The sequence below is a fragment of the Petromyzon marinus genome, chromosome 54 (genome assembly GCF_048934315.1).
Source record: "Petromyzon marinus isolate PM22_M1 ecotype Great Lakes invasive population chromosome 54, UKy_Petmar_22M1.pri1.0, whole genome shotgun sequence".
NCBI lineage: Eukaryota > Metazoa > Chordata > Hyperoartia > Petromyzontiformes > Petromyzontidae > Petromyzon > Petromyzon marinus.
In genome coordinates this window covers 1,534,174-1,557,585 of record NC_133720.1, presented here as the reverse complement: position 1 = coordinate 1,557,585, position 23,412 = coordinate 1,534,174, and the positions used below count along the sequence as shown (strand labels likewise).

Genomic DNA, 23,412 nt, shown 5'->3' with positions numbered 1-23,412 from the left:
CTCACTAAAAAAAGAGTCGTGCACAAGAAGGGCCGGTCCAGGAGTGGTTAACGAAAGGCGCGGGAAATATTCGTATCCAGCAGTTGCTCATGCACAAGGGGTTGGAATCTGTCCAGCGTAGATCTCACATCGTCTAGATGTACATAGCGCGCCTTATTTCCACTCTCTCCAAATCTCGCCGTAACTTTGTAACCGCGGTCAGGGTCGTGTGGCCCCCGGGGCAAATCGCACGTCGAACGAACCGGGAGTATCACATCTGACTGACGTCAAAGCACGTGGGATCCCCGCCCCCCCGCCCCCCCTAGCGTGGGGTCTGGGGCAGTCGCCCCAATTCGCCATGCTCCCTAGGGACGGCTCTTGACCGCCAGTGTCCTGTGACTGCCGCCACCCCTGCCGACAGTCTTGGGCTGTGGTCGACCAATCGGCAGGGCCGGTTTTCTCAATGAGCCTCAACCAGCCGAAAACAAGTTTGCGTGAAGATATTCTCACAAGAACGACAATGCCACTGGATCCGCTCTCTATTTTTTAATTGTATTTCATGGTGGTGGTGGGGGGGGGGGTTCCATTGTAAATTAGACCTTCAAATGTTTGGCACGAAGTACACAACTAGTTAGGTGTCGATATGTACTCGTGAAAAACTGTAATATAGCATGTTGTCATTATTATTCTTCACAATACATCGTAAAGTAAACCTACTACGCTCGTTACAGTGAACCAAACCGAGGCATGCCGAGCGAGGGTTCCATAAACAACAACAACAACATGGGGGAGGGGGGGGGTGAAGGAGACGTCGAAACGTCACGAACTGATGAAGTTAAATCCAAAGAAAAACAAAGATAGTCACGTAAGCTTAAAAAGTTTAGCACGGAAATTAGCGGGTTTGATCTGTTGCATCGCTAACAATGACAAAGTATTACACACACAGAAAAAAAACTCCGCTAAATCTCAGACCAAAGTACTTCAAATTAAAAAAAAACATAACCACGTTAAAACAGTTCTCAAACTCCAGTCGTTGATGCGAGCACAATTTTTTTTTTAATCGGCAATTTGAATTATTACATTTATATTTACCCAGGGGGAAAAAAAATGTTTTGGGGGTGGGGGGGGGGGAAAGAGTCATGCTTGAGGATTCTGGGTAAAACGAATGCTTCAGTAATCGTGGTTTGTGTGGAGGAAAATAAGCAGAGTGACCATGCACAAAACATGAATTGCAGGCAGGTGAGCAGCCTATTTGTTGGACTACCACCCGCCCACTCTGCTGCATCGTCTGCAGCTCGCCACCATGTGGCCAACTCGCTCCGCCACAAAGCGGCTGCTACCGCAGCCTCAGGACTGGAGTTGAAGAACCTGCGTAGCTTAGCGCATCGATACTCGTCCGTCACGTCACGCACACAGCTCGAGATTTCACTTAAAATTCTACATCTTCGTCCCAAACGAGCGGTATGTGTGTGTCCACGCAACCGATGTGACGCGCAGTTCGCCGGATGTGCAGTTGGGTTGTTGACGCCTCAACCGTTCCGCACGGCCATCGTCCGTCATGAAAAGTGCACAGGTCACAGATGAAATGGGCAAACGACATCTACAACTCTTCTTGTCGAACCGTTCGGATGCGAGCATGTGACGCGTTAATGTGCAGTTAGAATATTTAATCACGCCAACCGTGATGACGGCATGCCATGCAATGCGCTAGCTTGTCACCCGCCCCTTGTGCCGTCCATCCCCTCGCCTCCGTCCCCGACGACTGTTCAGAATGAAACAAAATTAAACCCTGCAGAAAAGATTTGCGATCAGCGGCGCCGTTTCAATCAGTAGATGTAACTCGGATATGATATATTTACTTTTTAAACTTCCTGCCCACTGCCCATCCTGTTGTTTTTAACGTTTCTCTTTTCCTCGGCGTGCCCGCGGCCGAGCACTGGCAACGGTCCGGCGCTCGGGAACGTTCCGAGTGGCGGCTACCGGCGGCGGCCGACAGCCGCGCACGCACAACGCTCCCCACCCCGTAGGCGTCTCTCGCCCGCCCCCGCACCTGGACAGCGCAGACGCAACAAACACTTCTGTTTACATCAACGGGTCGAGCAACAGCCCCGCCTGCAACATCCCGCCTTTCACGAACATGTACTCGCCCGGTGGTCATCCCACGCGGAGGAGGAGGGGCCCAGAGAGCGATGAGGAATCTTCGTCGACGTCGGCTGCCGACGGACAGCGAGTGCCTCCACACGCTCCGTTTCAGCGGGAGGGCACTTTACCACGCGGACATCTCATTTCGCTTTCTCCTAAAACGCCACATTTACTTGCCGTAAACACAACTCGTATCTTACTCAACGTGCCCGTGCATTCGCCGGCTCTCGCCGCTTTATCGCTCCAGTTATTCACGTGTTTTCAATCTCCTCCTCCGCTTCCTCCCCCTCTCCGCCCCCCTCGCCTCACCCTCGTCTTCTCCCTCCTCCTCCTCCTCCTCCTCCCCGCCGTCGCCCTACTTCTGCACGTGGAACATGAAGAGGCGCAGGTTGATGTTCTTGGCGGCGAGCAGCTTGTTGCACTCGACGGCGGAGACGATGGGCAGGGGCAGGTACTCAGTCTCGTTGCCCTCGTTGGTGAAGGTGAAGTAGTGCACGACGGGGGTGACGCGGGCGTCGTCATACGGTCCACGCAGCAGCAGGAAGGCGCACTCCATGGGCGAGCTCAGCTTGCTCTTGAGGTTCAGCTGGAAGGAGAGCGCTCGCTTGCACGACAGATTGGGGTTGCGCTCCGAGTCGTTGACGCGCCCCTTCAGCACCCACGTCTGGTTGAGGATGTTGAAGCGCGGCGTCTCGTAGTACAGCCTCGTGATGAAGTCGTCCGTCCGGTAGGGTCGGAACTGAACCTCTGCGAGGGCGCGGAGGGATGCGAGGGAGGGGAGGGATGCGAGGAGGTGGGAGAGAGAATGCAACGAGCCAGCAGTGTTTTGCCGAATGGTGTGCACGCACCGAATCAAGGCAGACCACCACCGCCATCTGTGAAGGCTTAGTCTGGCAATTGAGTAGCTATGTTTAGACAGCTGAGTTTGGTGATTCTTGCAACCGTGATGTAACACAATACTTTTTTTCAAGTCAGGAAATAAAGGGGGAAGGGAGGGATGGGAGGCAGAGATGGACAAGAGCTTGGTCATGACGGAGGAAGGGAGGGAGGGAGTACAGTGTGGCGACGAGAATACAAATATGCACACAAGCTAATAACGGGACGACCTCCGTGGTCAAGGAGGGAGCGGTGCGCGTGGACCGAAGCAACGTTACCGGTGTATCCGATCTTCTCCAGGCTGAGCAGAGTGAAGATGTCATTGAAGAGCTGCATCTCCTTCTTGTGGTTCTGGTCCATTTCGTCGAGCACACCCATGAGCTCGGAGCCGGTCTTCTTGGGGTGGCAGCACTCGGCCTCGTGAGCGCTGATCTCATGGAAGGGGCCCTGCCACGGGCACCCGATGCGCTGGTACCGACAGTTCGTCAGCCTGGACACAGAGGGGGCGGCACGGGGGTGAGCCAGTCCTGTGCCTCTGTGTCGCTGTGTCACGTACAGCCCCGATAGTCCTTTCCACTGTTGGATGATTGTTGCCGCTGTCGGTATAAGGTGTTAGCACACTGCGCTTTCAAATGTTTTTATTTTTGCGTGACAACCCCGCTAATTTAGCCGTGTGAAAACAAATGGGAGATTGTTTTTAGTTCGAATTGGTACAGGCGAGGGCTTAACAAGAATTGTTTTATCCGTTTGCTCTATCAGCATCCTGGCACGAGCCGGAGTAGCCTTTCGGATCTCTCACGGCTTAGTCTCCGTGTAGGAGAACGGCTCACGGAAGCGGATATCACCGAGCTACCGCTCGAGAGCCCTTCAAGCGACCTCGGCGTACACACAGCGGAGGGGCAGCACTTCCCCATCCACTCTGCGTACGAGAGTGAAGATCGTCACGTGACGGTCAAACAGATTTTTTTGTTTTCAGAGCTGGAATGTAACCAAATTGAAAGTGCATAACCAAATATTTCATGTGACGGTTACGTTGGCGACCAGGCGGACGCCGTCGACTCTAAGAGACTCGAAAACCCTCGGCGGTTAAACCGCAGGCGACCGCCCGGATTCGAACCCAGGTTTTAGCGGTGCCAGCTCAGCGCTGTGGATCTGACCCCCTGACCCATCCCGGCCACGGCTAAACCTGTAACGGTGTTCCACGCAACAGACCTCCCACTGGGCTGTGCTCGGGTGACAGGAATCAATGCAGCCCATCGGAACAACGTCCCCAATTGTTTGTGCCCCAGCCGAGTTAGAGCATTGGTGGGCACAGTCAACTAAAACTAAACTATTCTTTTTTTTATTTTCCACAATGATAACTCAACGAAGCGGCTTATTATGTAGAAAAGTATAGCAGCTAAATATTCTAAACGCACGTTTTCTAAATGTGGAGGGGGTAAACCAGAGGACCCGGACAAAAAATCCACACGACCACGGGGAGAACGTGCAAACTCCAAATATACATGCATCATATTGTCGGGATCGAACCCACGACCTCCTGCATCCCAGGCGAGGAAGTTAACATCTCGCCACCGTGGCGCCCCGTGCTATAAACACGATGGCCCGGGTTCAATCCCTCGGCCACGGTTGTTCCGAGTGGCGAGTGGCATCCGAATCGGGTCGTGGGTCCCCAACGATCTTGGCCAACCGGCGCTGACCAGTGCGGTCACAACTAAAGTGTGGTAACACAACATCCGTGACCGACGCTGCGTGTGGGAGCCCCTCATCCAGCAGTGGGTTGACAAAGGGTTCTACACGATCCATTTCCTCATTATTACCATATTTGGGATGGTGCTGCGGCGTAACGGTTAGCACACTGGACTTGCAATCCAGAGGTCGACGGTTCGATTCGATCTCCTGGCACGGCGGTTGAAACAATGGGCAAGTCTCTTAAATCCCCCCCGCAGCCTCTGTCCACCCGTAAATAAGAAAAAAAAAATGGTTACACCAGAGTTAGTCGATGAGCGGGACGCATGTGGCGGGGGTAAAGTGCGGGCGCTCTCGCCTCCTCCAAGGCGTCTGACCAGCATGGAAGATTTTGCCAATTACCCTCCAAGGAGGGGGGCTCTCTCTCTCCTAGAGCTCCCTCTAGTGGAGGCCCCTTCCCGCCGGGCAGTGGCGTGAGCGAGAATTGCAGGGCCATCCCCTTCCCTTGCCGTGCGGATAGCGGGGATTATTTGACCGTACTTCACCACGCTGGTCAGTGGACGGGTGGTGAAGGCAGCGAGCAGAGTCGCGTGTGAGCAAAGTACAGAACAACAAAGGGGGTTTGCTGCGGTGCCCCCTTCCGCCCGCGACGCAGCACAGCTCCCTGGGACAGCCCCATACACGCGCCGCCAGGCTCGCGACCCGCTTAGCTTCAGAGATCTGATGAGAGCCGGGAGCACTCCGGGCGATTTGGTAATTTTTCGCGGGGATGAAAAATAACCCTTTTGCTTTTCAAACTGGAGCCGCAGCTGCCCAGCGCACACCACTCTCAAGGCAGTTGCCTTCCCTGAAAGGTGGATTCCAGTGGTTGGGCAGAGTCAGACTTAGCTTTGTGTCAGTTCTTGCATGTGCCAGTACAGGCCATGGATGGCACTGCTATGCACGAACAGCACAGTGTTGAAGGTTTCTCACATCGTACCCATTCATCAGCAGACCTAATACTTGCACAGGTCTACTGATTAGAAACGACCAGTCAGTTGTCAAAAGGACTCGGATTCACACCTGAAATAGGTGAAATGCACCACCCTGGCGGGCTGTGACACGGTCGCGCGACTGACGCTCGTTGCAGAGGTTCATGGTTTGAGCCCAACAGCCGCCCTGGTTAACTACTGCGGGTGCTTAACTGTGGGTGGCTGTTAAAAGAGTAAGCAACGCACATCTCTTGAAATGACCGGCTCTGCCGTGGGACGTTTGTGGAATTTCCACCAGCGGCTCCGGAACACCGCCGCAGTTGAGTGTCGTCACCCAACGGCTCGTTTGAGCAAATCTGACTTTTTAAAAAAGTGTTTTGTGTTTCCAGGCCAGCCACCGCAGGAGGTGAAGGGGCCATGGCTAGGAGGGCTTAGCTGTTCGCCAATTTGCGTTCAAACACAGCCCACGGTGTAAAGCAACTCAACGCTTCTGTCCACCAAGGTCACCAAGGGCGGAGCGTACGCTGGACTCGGTCTGTGCCATGTGCTTCTGCTCCTGGCATTGTAAACAAAATTTAGTGAAATGAGATTAACTTTTTTTTTTTAATGAACAAATTCAACCCCAACCAAATAAACATTTCAGCCACCCCGAAGAACATTTTCACCTGCCGCCAATGCCAGCTATGGTAGCTACACAAGATAACGATCCCCCAAATAGCCGACAAATGCTGTTGAGGCAAGTGCTGTTAGCAAGCACCTAAAAAGACGAGTACGTAGCACGCGGGGATCTTGCGGCCTTCGTTACGCCTGGCCGCCTTTTTCTCCCCAGTGCTGGTGTTTACACACCACGCCAGATGCCCTTTACATCCGAGTCAACCTAAGACCGGTTCCAGATATAAATATAATCGCACCCTAGGTCGCCAGGGCTCGTAGGGCAGTATGCTAACCACTCCACTACCACTCACCAAACAAAGACAAACACTCACACACGCATGCACATACCACACCACACTCTCACACAATGATCCCCCGTTATAGCCTTACCATAATTTTGGGGCAAGTGCTGTTAGAGAGCACCTATGAAGGCTGGCACGGCACACGAGGAGGTGGGTGACCAGCACCATACACGGGCAGCTTTGTCTCCCCAGTGGCGATGATTACGCATCGCACCAGGTACTCATTTGAGGCCGAGTCGACCTAGGGGAGGTCCAGGACCGGTTCAGATAATCCGTCACCGGTTTTGATGGCCGTGAGCGAGAATCGAACTCGGGTGGCCGGGTTCGAAGCGCAGCGCGCTAAACCGCTACACCACCGCTCCTCACACCGCACTGACACACACACACACACACGCGCGCATCACACCCCACGCACGCACACACACACACACACATACCGGTCCTGGCAGAGCTCCTTCTGGTGGTGCTCCAGGCAGGAGCGGGGGAACTGGTGGAGGCAGAAGCCGCACTCGGCCGGCAGCTCGCTCACCGCCTTCTCCACCGCCAGGTTGCGGCAGCACAGGCTCTTGCTGATCTCGCAGCGGCAGTTGGGGCACGTGGCCTGCTCCTCCTTGAGCCGCGCGTCGGCCAGCAGGTGGATGAAGCAGCCGGCGCACATCAGGTGTCCATTGGAGCACTGTCGGGCAGGCGCAGCCAAAGGGGGGGGAGGGTGGAGGGGATGGGGTGCACGTTGCTGTACCGTCAATTCGACAGCGCTGCCACCGTCATCGGCGCAGATGCTGCCCGAGCGTCATGGCGACGGTGATCGGTTATCGGCGCGCTGCACTTGCAACACAGGAGGTCGACGCTTCGATCGCCCGGCGCGGCAAGTGAAATAGCGGTGCAAGGTTCTTACATTCTCCCCCCGCCCACCCCACACTGATCGCTCGCCTCTGTCCACCGAGCCAAGTTTGAGCGGGTGCACCACGGTTGGTAGATCGGCCGGTCGTGTGTGATGGGGTCAAGTGTGGGTACTGTGCCCACAGGGTGGCAGAGGTTAAAAGATCCTCTGGAGGGGTCTCTCGTACTGGAGGCCCCTCCGCCAACAGTGGCGTGGGCGAGAAATTGCAGGGCTGCATCTTTACCTTTGACCTTTTTACCGTTACTACCAAAGCTGAATCGTCTCGCTGCTCAAATAAGCGGACAAGCAGCGCTCATTCCTGTTGACAGCCCTGGGTCAGTGGCGGGCATTCGAAATTACTATGGCGGGGACAAGTCCGTCCATAAGCCGCTGACTGCTGTCGCTTTCCCACAAAGCGGTTGTTGTTGTTATCTTATCGAGGGATGGTGGGTGGTGTTGGGGTGCCGAGTTTCCCCGTAAGCCAGGGGTCTGAACCAACAGCGGTGCAGCTGCGAGCTGCGTGCCCTTAACCCCCGGCGCCGCGCCACACGTGGCAACCGAACAAAAGCATTTTCTGGAATAATTGCAGGCCGGGTGATGCGGTGCCACGCTTCTCAATGCTCCATGGCCGTCGTCTGCAAAACAGAACAAGCATGAAATAGACACACGCTGCAACTCGTCGTCGCCCTCGCACGACTACAAGCAAGGCGTCCAATTGACCAATCGTTTGATCGAATGGATCGAACTCCGGGTCTTGGCGAATCCATCCTCAATTCCGGCTGCCTCCACGCCTGCCAAACCGATGGCCACGTGCGCCGCGCCGGACCGGACCACGTGCGTCGCTCTGGCACTCCTCGCCTCGAGAGTAGCGGAGAAAGTTCAGCCCGGGGATGAAAAAATCAGAAGGTGGCAGCCGCTCTCGGCTTCCAATCCTCAGCTCCTGAAAGCTTTTCTCTTTATCTAATGAGGCCACAGCTGGCGTGTGCAGTTGCAGTAAGGTCCAGATACAGTGAGGGAAAAAAAGTATTTGATCCCCTGCTGATTCTGTACGTTTGCCCACTGACAAAGAAATGATCAGTCTATAATTTTAATGGTAGGTTTATTTGAACAGTGAGAGACAGAATAACAACAACAAAATCCAGAAAAACGCATGTCAAAAATGTTAGAAATTGATTTGCATTTTAATGAGGGAAATAAGTATTTGACCCCCTCTCAATCAGAAAGAATTCTGGCTCCCAGGTGTCTTTTATACAGGTAACGAGGTGAGATTAGGAGCACACTCTTAAAGGGAGTGCTCCTAATCTCAGCTTGCTACCTGTATAAAAGGCACCTGTCCACAGAAGCAATCAATCAATCAGATTCCAAACTCTCCACCATGGCCAAGACCAAATAGCTCTCCAAGGATGTCAGGGACAAGAATGCAGACCTACACAAGGCTGGAATGGGCTACAAGACCATTGCCAAGCAGCTTGCTGAGAAGGTGACAACAGTTGGTGCGATTATTCGCAAATGGAAGAAACACAAAAGAACTGTCAATCTCCCTCGGCCTGGGGCTCCATACAAGATCTCACCTCGTGGAGTTGCAATGATCATGAGAACGGTGAGGAATCAGCCCAGAACTACACGGGAGGATCTTGTCAATGATCTCAAGGCAGCTGGGACCATAGTCACTAAGAAAACAATTGGTAACACACTACGCCGTGAAGGACTGAAATCCTGCAGCGCCCGCAAGGTCCCCCTGCTCAAGAAAGCATATATACATGCCCGTCTGAAGTTTGCCAATGAACATCTGAATGATTCAGAGGACAACTGGGTGAAAGTGTTGTGGTCAGATGAGACCAAAATGGAGCTCTTTGGCATCAACTCAACTCGCCGTGTTTGGAGGAATGCTGCCTATGACCCCAAGAACACCATCCCCACCGTCAAACATGGAGGTGGAAACATTATGCTTTGGGGGTGTTTTTCTGCTAAAGGGACAGGACAACTTCACCGCATCAAAGGGACGATGGACGGGGCGATGTACCGTCAAATCTTGGGTGAGAACCTTCTTCCCTCAGCCAGGGCATTGAAAATGGGTCGTGGATGGGTATTCCAGCATGACAATGACCCAAAACACACGGCCAAGGCAACAAAGGAGTGGCTCAAGAAGAAGCACATTAAGGTCCTGGAGTGGCCTAGCCAGTCTCCAGACCTTAATCCCATAGAAAATCTGTGGAGGGAGCTGAAGGTTCGAGTTGCCAAACGTCAGCCTCGAAACCTTAATGACTTGGAGAAGATCTGCAAAGAGGAGTGGGACAAAATCCCTCCTGAGATGTGTGCAAACCTGGTGGCCAACTACAAGAAACGTCTGACCTCTGTGATTGCCAACAAGGGTTTTGCCACCAAGAACTAAGTCATGTTTTGCAGAGGGGTCAAATACTTATTTCCCTCATTAAAATGCAAATCAATTTATAACATTTTTGACATGCCTTTTTCTGGAGTTTTTTGTTGGTATTCTGTCTCTCACTGTTCAAATAAACCTACCATTAAAATTATAGACTGATCATTTATTTGTCAGTGGACAAACGTACAAAATCAGCAGGGGATCACATACTTTTTTCCCTCACTGTAGGCAGGCCAAGACTGCCCAACCACCAAACCGTAGGTTTACAAGAGGCGGTGCAGGTCAAAGTGCGTCTCTGAAATTACTTGCTCTTCCCGGTGCGGTATATACGTACGTTGCACGTCTTTCACGCCGTACGTGGCCAACCATGCGAATCGGAAGTGCTGAAGTGAGCTCAGGAGAGCTCTTATGAAGGGTATTTTGGCCTACTCTTCCACGGTGGCCAGACGCCTTGGAAGAGGTGGCAGTACCCCGCAGTGCGGCGTATACAAACGGCCAAAAATCGTCGTCGCGTGCGACGTGTCAGCTCGCAAAGTGCAACGGTCCGGACCCTCTCCGACGTGTTTGCGATTCGTGGCCGCGTGTTGTTCCCCGCACGACGCCCGGCGTTTCGCTCCCAATGCCGGCAGCTTCTCGAGAAAGTCTCAAATGCAGTTCCCGCAGCTCCCGGCAGGCGGAGCGAAAAGTCGGGGACACGGTTCCCCCGGAACAGCCAACGCACGCCGCGGCGCGAAAAACGCATCGGGTGAGCTGTGCCAACGGCAACCGCGACGGCCGCCGCAGGCGTAGCCTGGGGGCACTTTCGCACGAGGCCCCGCCAGAGACGGCGCGGCGGCGAGCGACGGCGCCGAAACCGAATCGCGTGTGGACGACGCATCGCATCACGCCGCACCCAACGCGTCAATGTGTACGCAGGCGACGCTTTCGCATCCGAGTCATTTGTTCCACCGCAGGGCCGCACCCGGGCCGCCTGCCAGATAGACGTAAATAAAACGTGGTGAAATAGTCTCACGCCGTCTCACCCGATTGGGTTCGGTCCAATTTGTTTTCACCCGTTTACAGCACAGTGTTTCTCCCACACAGCAATAGGGGAAGGCATCAAAAGGTCACAAAGGTTTATGTAACTGCGGTGCCACCACAAACCGCCCTGATCCAGTAAAGGTCAGTAAACGTTTATTCTTGCGGGGGCAATTCGGTGGCGAATCAGAACACTTGGCTCTGTCTGCACAATGCAGGAGTGCGACATGGAAAGGTTACAGAAAATGTCGCAAGCTTCGACTGCATAAGTACCACAATTCCGTGCTGCATTTCGACAGCACGAGGATTACGAAGGGGGCAGAGTTCCACAAATTAGGCGACCTCTCAGGATCACATTTCTCACAATCATCCGAATACTGCAAATTCACACAGGGTCTCGTTATAGTCTTCAAAGTCTTATTTGCGGGGAAAATGTCCACACACGCACACACACAGAAAAGAATCGGAATGAACCGTCAACATCTCAGTGTGGGCGAGTTAGTTCCTCTGCGCACGTCCGACACCGCAATATTCTATGGATATTCGTCCCTTATCAAGAGTTACGGACAAAATTCTACATCAATTATTCCCCATGTAAAAAAGCTACTTCATATGTACACCGATAATTACCTGCAACATTAAACGTGCACAAGACACACCTCAGCAATCCCACAACTGCTCGCGGGTAGCTCTGCAACACGATCGGAGGGAATTGGGCGTTTTTTTTGTTTTGTTTTGGGAAATGTAAAACTGCCTCCCAGAAACTCGATCTGACCGTGTGACAATGTGACAGGATGCCGTGACTCGCGATCAGAAGGTCCCCAACACACGGAGGCATCGGGTGTCCGACTCGGCCGACCGTTCCTCGGGAGCTGACGAAGTAGGTTCTCCCGTGCAAGAGGGCAACAACGGCGGTTTCTCCGTGGCGAATGTCATCCCCTTCGTGCAAGGGCTTCGGTCAATTCACCGCCAGTGCAAAACTTCATTAACTCCTAAAGCCAATAGCTGCCAAGATCATTCGTTTACCATTGCACGGAGCACTCTTCAAAGTGTCCTTTCGCCAAGTGAGGCTCGGTGTGACGACCGCGTTTTTTTAATACTATTTTACTATTTTTATCTTACCAGGTAAGGCCCACTGAGACATTGAGCTCTTTTTCACAGGCGACCTGGCGATCACAAATGATAGCTCAATGAAGTGGCTGATCACGTGGAAATGTATAGCAGTTAAACACTCTACACGCAACGTTGATTCTAAAGAGTGGAAGGGAAAAACGGAGGGACCGGAGAAAAGTCCACGCGACCATGTGGAGAGAGAAACGCAAACTCCAAATATACAGCAGGCGTCAAGAGTCAGGATCGAACCCACGACCTCCTTGCATACGAGGCGACGGAGATAACATCTCACCACCACGGCGCGTTGACGACGCTGCGAGCTGTCAATCACGCGAGTCGGGCAGACGAACCGTCGACTTGATGGAACGCACTGCCCTACGGGGGGATTCGTCGCCTGGCTCTCCGTGAACGACTCGTCGCCCCGTCGGGCTCTCCGCTACCCGGACGGGGAATGTTCTCGTCGATGGCCGCAGTTTCCGTCCGCGCTGCCGACCGCCGTGTCCCCCCCGCACCGCCGCCCCTCCCCCCCCCCCCCACCCGGGGCTCAGTCGTTGACACCTCAAAGTTTGGCAGAGCAAACCGCTTGACGTTTTGACGAATCGACTTTCTGCTTGGCGCGCGAAAACACTCGAATTCGCTGCGAAAGTGTCGCCGCAAAGGCCACTTGGCAGCGTTAACCATCCCCTTCGCGTGTCCATTTGCTGCCCCGCGCACGATGGATGATGCGTCAAGCTGGGGTCACTGACCGCCGAGGAAATAAACCTTTAAGCGTGGTCTATTTAGTGGCAAATTAGTCCGTGGTATCTTTTGTTCTTTTAGAAGTCATGGAGTTTTGCAATGGTGGTAAATTTACTTCGAAAGGTGGAAATTCCACAGCAGCCTCTGGGCTGCCGATGTGAGTTTGTGAGCGACGCCCAAACAGCACTGGAAACTGAAGGAACTATTTTTTTTAAAATGTACCGTGGAAAACTGCTGACGTCGAGTTGAAAATCAAACGCAAAGCATGTGCACAACTTTACCATATTCACCGGGCTCCACGTTGCCCCGGTTGGCATTCGAGGAAATAATCAACAGCCGAAACGACGAGTCGGATAAGTTCGTCACGTGACTAACCGTTGCAATCCGACGGCTCTGTTTTTGCCCATTACTTGGGCCCACTTAAAATTGGCAGCTTCCCAGATACCTGCCCACTGAAGGTGGGAAACCCCCGCGCGCCCACGGCAAACGCGACGCAGCTGACGATGCCTACGAAGTCGTCGGCAAGCCCCGCCCATCACCTCCCGGCCAGCGGCACACGCGGCGCGGGTTGTCAAACTGTTTTCATGCCATACGATAAGCCGAAAATTTTAAACGTGACCATGGGAAAAGTGACCGATAAATTGAATAATCAGAGCCCAGCTGGTGCTATGATGGCATTTGGAGTTGTGGTCTGAACAAGAGGACAAAATGAGCCCTGAAACATTTTTGTGGTGGCTGAACAAGTTGGCAAGTTGTTTGTGTTCACCGTACTATATTTGGAGACCAACGAGCGTTTAAAATGTCATAACGAGGTTACAATTTATAATGTATACACGTACATTATCGTAATTATACAATAACTGCCCTTTGTCAATCTGTTGTTGGATGATGGCTTCACTATACCTTGTCAGTCATAAGGACTGTTTTGACCATACTTCACCATGTTGGTCAGTGCATTTTATCAGGGGGAGGGGGTGGGGCCAGAACCGGTTCAGACATCACTCGCCACCGAACTCAGCTGTGGTAAGGAATTCAAACTCACTTTGCCGGGTTCATGGCGAAGCGTGCTACCAACATCGCCAAAAACACACAACTGAATATCACCGTACATCACGACAATCCTTATTTTTGCAATTCTCAACATTAACATATTGTGCCCGTTAATGTCAGGTGATGCTTAGCCATGAGCGGGGAAGCGAATGCAGATCGTCAAGATACGTACCACCCACAGCGGTGCTCCAAATAAATATATAATGTGCTTGACATTTCAAAAGTTTGCTTCAGGGCCCATTTTTAACTGCCACTGTAAAAATTGATAAGACCACAAATGAAATGTTTAAAATTAAACTGGGACATATGACCCGGACGATAAATAAATAACGTAGAGGTATATATATAAACCTACAAAAAAAAGTTCTGCACTGGTGACGAAAAAAGTGTAACTCGGCCACGAGATATTATTTTAGAAAGGCATAAAAATGAAACCCTGTATTTACTTAGGCTGTAAAACTACTAGGAGCCAAGAATGTGTGTAACGCGCGTGACATCACTCCACATGCCGCACCCCCATGTCATTAATATTCATGAGCGGGTGGATTTTTACACTCACGCAGGTCAAGCGGAAATATATTTTCTCCGCAAATTCGCTTTAAGTTTGACGTTTATTTATTGAAAGTGAATCTAATAAATAATTCTACGCAGCAACAAAGTGGATTTGGTGTCTTTATTTATTTCTTCAGCACTTGAGACAAAAGGTAAGTCTAATTTATGCTTCTACATTATGGTAAGATAGACATTTATCGGTGATTTTCCAGATATTGTATCGAATTCGAAATTTATTTCAACCCCAGCGACCCAAAGCAGAAGAGAATAAAGAATCAGAGCAGTGAATTTGAACAAATTGAAGGTCAGTTATATACAGTGCTACAGTGAACTGCAGAGAAGTGTTTGATAACAAACTTTGGTGCAAGATTCAATGCCTTTAAATTTACACAAGATACAATTATACTCTGCTCAATTTATTCGTAAATGTTACAGCTTCTGTCCTAGGACGGGCAAACAAGCTCATTATTAATAATATAATCAACGTAAAGTGAGCCACAAATAAAATTAGGCAGATTTTTAAGTACACTCGCAGTCACAAATTACTGTAACACATGAAATTCGAGAATTGTTGTGGAGGTCATGGAAGTGGTTGAGTCACACTTCATGACGTCACTCACCACTGGTGGTGGCTGTGGCCTGGAATCGAGCTCAGAACGCCGGGGTTCATAGTGCAGTGTGCTAACCTCTTTGCACCCGTTCGACCCGTTCAATACTTTAAAGCAGTGGTTCTTAACCTGGGGTGCACGGAGTGCGAGATGCCCTTTCTGGGGGTGCGAGGCATGCCAGATTTTTTTTGAAAGGTAAATCTTCGAAAGACAAATTAAGCACGGTCACGTAATTACAACCACTTTTTATTCATCAAACCTATATATTTATTAACATTATAACATGTTTAGCGGTTGAGAAACAAAGGGGTGTAAGGCTGCAGTCAAGATTAAGAACCACTGCCTTAAAAGGGTTATTTTGCATACATCATTTAGAGTATGACAACACATTGCTCTACTTGGGTTGTTCTTGCTAAAATAAACTACAAATTAGCAAACAATGTTTGCGAAAACAAACGTCACTAACATGAAAAAAAAAATTCCCCCCCCCTTGCAAACATTTACAAACACAACGACACCCTCGTTTGTGAGGAATGGTGAGGTGTGGCGCTCAAATACACGCCCGATATGGAGACTGTGAAAGACCACAGCTGTTGAGAGTCATAGGGAGAGCACGTTCCATGCATTCTGAGCATTCCCACGAATCCAGCTGTCGCCCCCGGTCCCGTCGTTCAAGTTGCAACATTGTCAGACCCGGGGGCATCTCCCATCGCGGTGTGATTTGCGGAAGAGGAACATTGGCGATGGTTAGTTTTTTTTGTTTGTCTCGTCACACGTACGAAAATATGCATTTCCACTGACGTCCGTTTTTGCGATTGAGCTGTATATGTCCGATGTGCTTTCGGGTTGGACCGCGCTTTGCGAGGCACGGTGTCCAACGTTTCGCTCCACATGCCGCAAGCTTCTTCGGGAAGTGAATTCAGTTGCGTGGAGTGACGTGTCGGGACAATGTGCCGAACAACACGCCAGTGTATAACCTGAAAACACATCGGCGAGCAAAATGCACTCCAGCGTCAATTCAACAACAGTAGGCAGCGAGAGGTATTGTGACACTACGCTTAATACAATGGCGCCATTTCCCAAGGTGGATTCAAAGCCACACGACGGCTTAAGAGGCCGAAAGCAACACAACCAAGAGCAGTTCCGTGAAGGTCACGGTGGACATTTGTCATTTCGAGATCTCCACATGCACAGCTGTTATTACGCTCAGCAACGACCCCTCCCCCGTTCGTGGAGATGGGGCGTGGCTATATATAGGGCACGCTTCAGATTCCACATACGGGCTGCAGGCACACGTAGGTGATGATTCATTCACCCATGTGCAGCGGCGTGCGGAGGCCAATTCATTCTGTCACGGATTATCCCGCCGCTACTCGCTTTACTCGTTTCACAAACACGTGGACACCGCTCACATGGCGGTGGGTGGGGGGGGGGCTTGAGTAGATTTTTTTGGTTGCATGAACATTGTAAATATGATGTAACTCACGCATTGCTAGCTGGAAATAACCATCTCCTGCAGCCAGCAGGGCTCAGGGTTGTACTATTTAGTATCCCAATGCTGTGGGAATTACATGCACTCATCTTGTTTTGTTAAAAATTCCATTATGCCGCGTTATAAAAAAATGTTACGATCGCCCCTATTACCAACTCTTTCAACTCACGATGAATATAACACCTTCAGCCGGACAAAATACGCATTTATTCATCTCCAGCCCTTGGGTTCCATTCCAGTCCATTGAATGTTGTACGCCACTCACAGTGTATGGCCATTTCTGATTGAGAAAACATCGAAGAGTGGACCCAAACAGAGCCCGGAGCACCAGAGTCCTGCAATGTTATGCCTCGGTAAAAAGGATGGGGCAACGATCAATATGCACTTGGTGCCCGCGCCATTCATACAGCACCCAGGAGAGCACAAAGGGGCGATGTTTTACAGGCACTGTCTTCAAGTACCAATGTTGCGATGTGTTTTCTTTACCGATTAGGTCATTTGTGGACAAATTTTGAAATTTGCCAAACTTGGCCCGGCAGGGCCACACAGCCCAACTTGGAATTCCAATCAATTTCATGAGCTCGTAAGTTGGACAGCGGATCATGAATCCACAGCTGTTGATTGGCCAACGCGGAAAATATTTCACTGCATGTGGCCCATAACCCCCCTACCTATACTTCAAATCATGATCAAGGCTGTACAAGAGCTGTTACTGAATGTAGAACAGCACGTTTGCTTCATGCAAGAGGCAAGCCCAAGACACAGAGGCTGGGTGTGTTGCTACTAGAGAAGAGCCGATGTAAAGTGGCTCCCAGGAGCAGTCACGATCTTGTTGCCAGCCTCAGAAACGACGGAGGACTTCTCAATGCAGCTTCTTCTCCTGTTCACAATGCCAGCTCAATGTCTTCTTCATCCAATCATCTGAAACGCGTCCACAACCCACTTCTCGCTTTGCCACCGGCCTCAATTTATACAAAAACCCACGACCAATAAAACAAAATGGGGGTTTAGTCAGTGGGAAGCCATGGAAAATTAGCATCATGATCGGAAGGCACAGGCAACTGATAAATACAAGAATTGACAACCATGTCAATCCACTGCTGGATGGCCTCCACACAGTGTTCATCGCGTTTGACCATACTTCACCAACCTGGTCAGTGTGGCCCAGGAATAGTCAGATATCACTCGCCACTGACGTTAGCCATGGGTTGGGAATCAAACTCAATTTGCCAGGTTCGTGGCCTGGAGCAAATGCCGTATAGTGAGTCAACCTTTGAAAAATGGCGAGTAGCTTCCTGAAATGTAACCGTTAACTAAACTGATTAGATGAGGGCAGGTTTTTTGTGTTGTGTCCTTTCTTTAAAGGTATTGTTCTAGGCAAGGTGTGGGAAACAGTAAGGTTGTCAACAAAGCACTTCAGTGGGTTTTTTTTTTCCGACTAAGCCAAGCAAGTGCTTATGTCGCTATAAACCTGCTTGTTGTGAGCAACGGGTGACTACGACAGGGTTTCACCAAGAGTGTAAACTGGCGATGTATTTCCTGCAACCTGCACAGTCTGCCGCACGAGCCAGGGTTCACTTTACCTCTGCTCTAGTGAGTGGCGCTGCAATTTAGTATGCTGCGAGGGTATCTGGCGCGTGTGCATCGGTGCTGCTGTACTGCTCCAGCGGGTAGTGGTACAGCGATGGCTGCATATAAGGCAGACCAAGATATGGTTGCCTCCCCTGATGTACACACACACACAAAAAACCAAGCAGGTCAAACCATTGGAAGACGAATATCTCACGAGACCCAAAGCGGGCTGAATTACAATACTCTCTGGTCCTATTGGGTAAAGTCACGTAGGTAAAAACCAGAGAGTATGGATCCTTGCAGTCACGAAAGCTTAAAAACTAGAATTGAATTACAATACATGCAAGCGCGTTGTCTGGAGTGGCTCGTTATCTCACAACTGATCATAAAAAGATCCCGGGGAACGGAGAAAGTCCCACGAAGCTGTCCCAGGACAGCTACCGTATCAAAGACAGAAGACGAGGACAGGTTGGCAAACCCTAGACCTCGTGCGGCGGGGGTTAACATTAGCAGGTTGGCACCGCCATTCGGCGACTTCGACTCTCAATTATTGCATGGCACGCTACGATAGGGCCCATGCCCAGCCACGTCTGTATTTGTGCACTGCTCCAACCGGACCGTCCGTGGCTGGCGCTCTGCTACGAAGTGGTTTAAACTGGTCCGTGGCATTGTCTTCGCACATCACTACCACCACCACAATCACTAACCAACCAGCCACAGTGAGGCTTGTAGAAGTCACGTGAACCGGCTTAGAGCCATTGTGATTTTGTTGTTGTTGTTTGGAGTGGCTCGGAAGCGTATCCTGCCTGCCCTTTGGGGGATGATGCTTGTGCTATTATAGACGCATGCATACATACAACACACGTGTAAAGTGCGGGCAGTTAACAGGAACAATGCATGGCATACCAATGATAACACTGTACTCTTTATTATATTTAAAACAATAATAATGGTACATTTAATTAAAGATGAAAAACAATACACAATGACTCCTTTCCATTGGTACAGCACTGCATGTGTGTGCAAGACCAGCGTATGTCATACGAACAACACCCATGCAACCACCGACCGATGAAGGATGTACATAATAAGGAACATTAGCAACAACACCAAGTCGTAGCATATCCAATACGTGAAATTCACGCGTGTGAGCAACAGTGGAGTGGAAACGTGCGGATAGGTTGTGCCAATGTGTTTCAAATATATCTCTCTCGGGCGTTATGCATCCCAAACTTCAAGGTCAGACCGAAACAAGTTACATCAATAATTGCAACGTGGTCACAAGTACAGTACTGCAATGATGTGTGTGTGTGTGCGCGTTCGAGACCGCATTAACCCATTTAAAGCAAAAACCACATAGCATGTTGTCACCCAGGCTAGATTGTGTTCTGGTAAGTTTTAACCGGGATCTACAATGCAACAATTGTCAGGGTGGGGTGAAAACCAAAAACAAAGAGAGACAGTGCCATCTTGCAAAACGCACGCGTAATTATTATAAAGACACAAATTTGTAAAATTGTGGAATTCGATGACAATGGCAAGTGACGTTGCTGAACATAAATTACATTGTGAAGGCAGCATCCTTATCCGCCACGTACACACAAACACGCTGTGACAATGCGCATTCGGCGAGTTTAAAAGGAGGCACTTCTGGGCATGACCGACGCATAATTTGTGTGTGAATATTCACGTCGCGTGCGCATCACCATTATCACCACCACCACCACACCATTACCATCATCGCAACACCAGCGGCAGCAGAAGAGTATTTGCTGATGCAGCCCGTGCATTACGATTCCATACCTGTCAACCCCCCTTATCCAGTGCCCCTACCTTATTACAGAACAATCCAGACCTTATTGGTCACCCCGTGCCCCTCATACATCTCAACGTTCATCCTACAAAGTCCCATCACAAGGGAGAAACACAGAGGGGGGGAAAAAAAAAGAATTCGCTCGATTTCCATGTACAAGAATGCGGGCTAAACCGTGTGGGTTGACAGGTAAGCGATTCAAGGCAGTGATGTGCTCTGCTTTCAATGTCAAACGGAGTTGTCGCACAGTGACACCCACCAACCCACCCCACACCCACCACTCCCGCATGAACAATCGAGGCAATGGCAAGGTGGATCGTGGTCTAAAAGATCCCGCGACCCACCGACCGTGTTGTGATGAAGCCAAAACTCCGGAATGCTAGTTTCATCCTTTATTCAGCTACCGGGCGGGGTTTCATTTTAAATTTTCGTGCGATCGTAACGGCTGGCCGCCTCCTCCTTCTCCCTTCTATATTGTCAACTCAACACCTTATAACATATATAACATACATGACCCAATGCTGCACGTACTCTCGTATGGCGTTACGTACTGCACACACACACATCGCATGATGCATACATATCGCGTAGTAAACACACACAAGCACTCTCTTGTGCACAACGCACAACGTGTATCCACTCAACATTGCATTGCACTAATCTGCTGCAGCGACCCGTATACTCGAATCTTGACGGACAATGTAATCATGCCCTCTGTATGCAGTGCACGTGTGAATAGGGAGTCTAGAAAGGTGTTTGTTTTTTTGTGAATGCTGCATCATGTGTGGGTGCTTTTTAAACAGACAGGCAGACATCATACGAGACTGTCAACAGACTTTCGTTCGACGGCCTATATATTGGAAGTATGCTGGTGGCAGTGATGGTTGTGGTTATAAATAGGCATGGCTGTGGTGATAGTGGTTATGATCGCGGTAATGGAAATGTAGATGGAACTTTACTACCGCTAGATGCATATAAATACCTCCCCCCCCCATATCGCCGTAAGCAGACTTTTGGCGCAAGTGCTGTTAGCAAGCACCTATGAATGCCGTCAATGCACCACCACTATTACCAACACCACCACTTAAATCACAACTACCACCATCATCACCACCAATACCACATCACGACTGCCATGATCATCACCACCATTATTACCACCATCATCTTCCAACAATATGGCCATCATCATGACCGTTATAACCACTATCATAACCACCAACACATTACTATGAATACCACCATCAACGAGCCGCAATAATCACCAACACGACCCTCAATTACCATAACTATCAAACATTATCACCTTCACATCGCACCAACACCATATTCGACATCACCAACAAATCACAACATCCACCAAGTCGCCGTCACCATCAACAACAACCGCACGACAATCATTAACCACCATTAATACCACCACCATCATCACCTGCAACAGTCAACATCATCCGCAATATCTTGGAAAGAAAATCATCACCACGACCATCATCACCACCACCACCAGCAGCAAGTCAACATCATCATCAGCAGCAGCACCATCTTGGAAAAAATCATCATCACGATCATCATCACGTCAACATCATCATTAGCAGCACCATCTTGGAAAGAAAAAACACATCACCACGACCACCATCATCCTCATCCTCACCAACAGTCAACCACATCAGCAGCAGCACCATTTTGGAAAGAAAAAAAAATCACCACCACGACCACCACCACCATCATCATCACAAAGGCGGGCGGGCGACCTGCCTGGAAGATGGAGGCCTTGGGCAGGTCGAGGCACACGGTGCAGCACAGCACGGAGTAGAGCCTCTCCTCCAGCTTGTTGCTGTTCGCGCCGCCAACACCACCACCACCAGCACCACCGCTGCCCCCCTGGCGGCCCGGCTCGTCCAGACGGGGCCGCTTCTTCACGGGCTCCTCCGCCGGGGCCACCCCGGGCGAGCCGGGCCCGGCCTCGGCCTCGGCGTCCCTCGCTTCAGCCTGAGCCATCATCGCTGCCCCCCCACCGCGCCCCGGGTGACTGGGCTCCCCCCCTGCCTGCCTGCCTGCCTCCTCCTACTACTCCTCTTGATTCCACCGTCTCCCTCGATTCCCTTGCCTGCCCCCTTCCCCTTGACTACTCTCTGCCTCCCTGTGTCTCCTCGTCTGCCTGTGTCTCCTTGTTCCACCGTCTCCTTATCTGCCTACTTGTCTGCCTGTCCCAGTATCTGTCTCACCGTCTCCTTGTCTGCCTGTCCCAGTATCTCTGTCTCACCGTCTCCTTGTCTGCCTGTCCCAGTATCTCTGTCTCACCGTCTCCTTGTCTGCCTCCTTGTCTGCCTGTCCCAGTATCTCTGTCTCACCGTCTCCTTGTCTGCCTGTCCCAGTATCTCTGTCTCACCGTCTCCTTGTCTGTCTCCGTGTCTGCCTGTCCCAGTATCTCTGTCTCACCGTCTCCTTATCTGCCTTCTTGTCTGCCTGTCCCAGTATCTCTGTCTCACCGTCTCCCTGTCCCAGTATCTCTGTCTCACCGTCTCCTTGTCTGCCTGTCCCAGTATCTCTGTCTCTCCGTGTCTCCCTCTGTCTCTTTGTTTCCTTATCCCCCTGGAGATTCTGCACCAGACACACTGTGTGTGTGCTGTACGAGCTGTACTGGTTTCTCCTGCAGTCCGTAGTCTATACAACAATGTTGTAAACACCACGTATGTAGCGTGCGTGGAGTCAGTAACCTATGTTCTGTGTATTACAATATTACTTTCATATAGCCTACGAAGTACATTAAATATGTATTGTATATACTGCAGTACAGTCTATGCACTGTATGTAAACTGTGTATACTGTAGTTTATAAGCTAAGGTGTATTGCTTGTGTACAGTCTATTATATAACCTGCATTGTCTGTAGTAATCGTGTTATTGTGTATTCTAAGTGCTGTACGTAACAGCACTAGACTGTGTATTCTATACTATGTATGCTTTGTTCTCTAAAGCTGTTAATTATTTATAGTTTAAATGCTAGATACCCATCGCTGTACTGTATATTCTATGTGCTGTACATGCAGCTGTTTATTTTTAAATGTATTGTTACTGTACGGTATTATCCTTAATGGTAATTACTGCACTGCATTGTTAAAGTTACACGTTCTACAGCGCTGCAGCTACGATAACAATACGTGTCGCCGCCGTTGTTTGTACAACTGACGTATTTATATTTTTGAGCATATGTTATTATCTCCCGTGAATATGTATCGGCTACTACCGTTATTAGTTATAATTATAGTTTGTATTGAATTGAGCTTCTATTGTACTGTATCGTGTGCGACCCTAAACCACCACCGCCTGACAAACCCCCTTCCTTCTTCACGGCCTATTGAGAATCAAGTTTTTTTTACGATGCCCTCCCCCTGTTGAGCTACGGTTAAATTGATACACATGTTTAAAAGCAGAATGTGTACTTTATATCGTTGAGTGTTATTAGTAGTATAGTAGTAAATAAGAGGTTTGTTGCGATGATGATGGTGATGAGGGCTCCTGTGTTGACGTTTGTTCGCTTAATCTGCAGTGACGCAACAAGTGGGCGCCACGGGAGGGGCGG

General features: G+C 50.3%; 1 protein-coding gene across 2 annotated transcripts; it reads right to left on the bottom strand.

Moving 5' to 3' along the window:
* Positions 1-510: 510 nt before the first annotated feature.
* Positions 511-23,412, bottom strand: ZFTRAF1 (zinc finger TRAF-type containing 1). Of its 2 annotated transcripts, XM_032974553.2 has the most exons (5): positions 21,587-23,412; positions 7,051-7,289; positions 4,818-4,949; positions 3,276-3,487; positions 511-2,868 (listed from the first exon to the last, which is right to left on the bottom strand). In XM_032974553.2, the coding sequence occupies exons 1-5, from the start codon at positions 21,830-21,832 to the stop codon at positions 2,477-2,479; spliced, it is 1,221 nt and encodes a 406-aa protein (XP_032830444.2). In that variant the 5' UTR covers positions 21,833-23,412; the 3' UTR covers positions 511-2,476. The 2 variants fall into 2 exon arrangements, with proteins under 2 accessions (XP_032830444.2, XP_032830446.2); XM_032974555.2 differs by lacking the exon at positions 4,818-4,949 and having other exon boundaries at positions 21,587-23,410.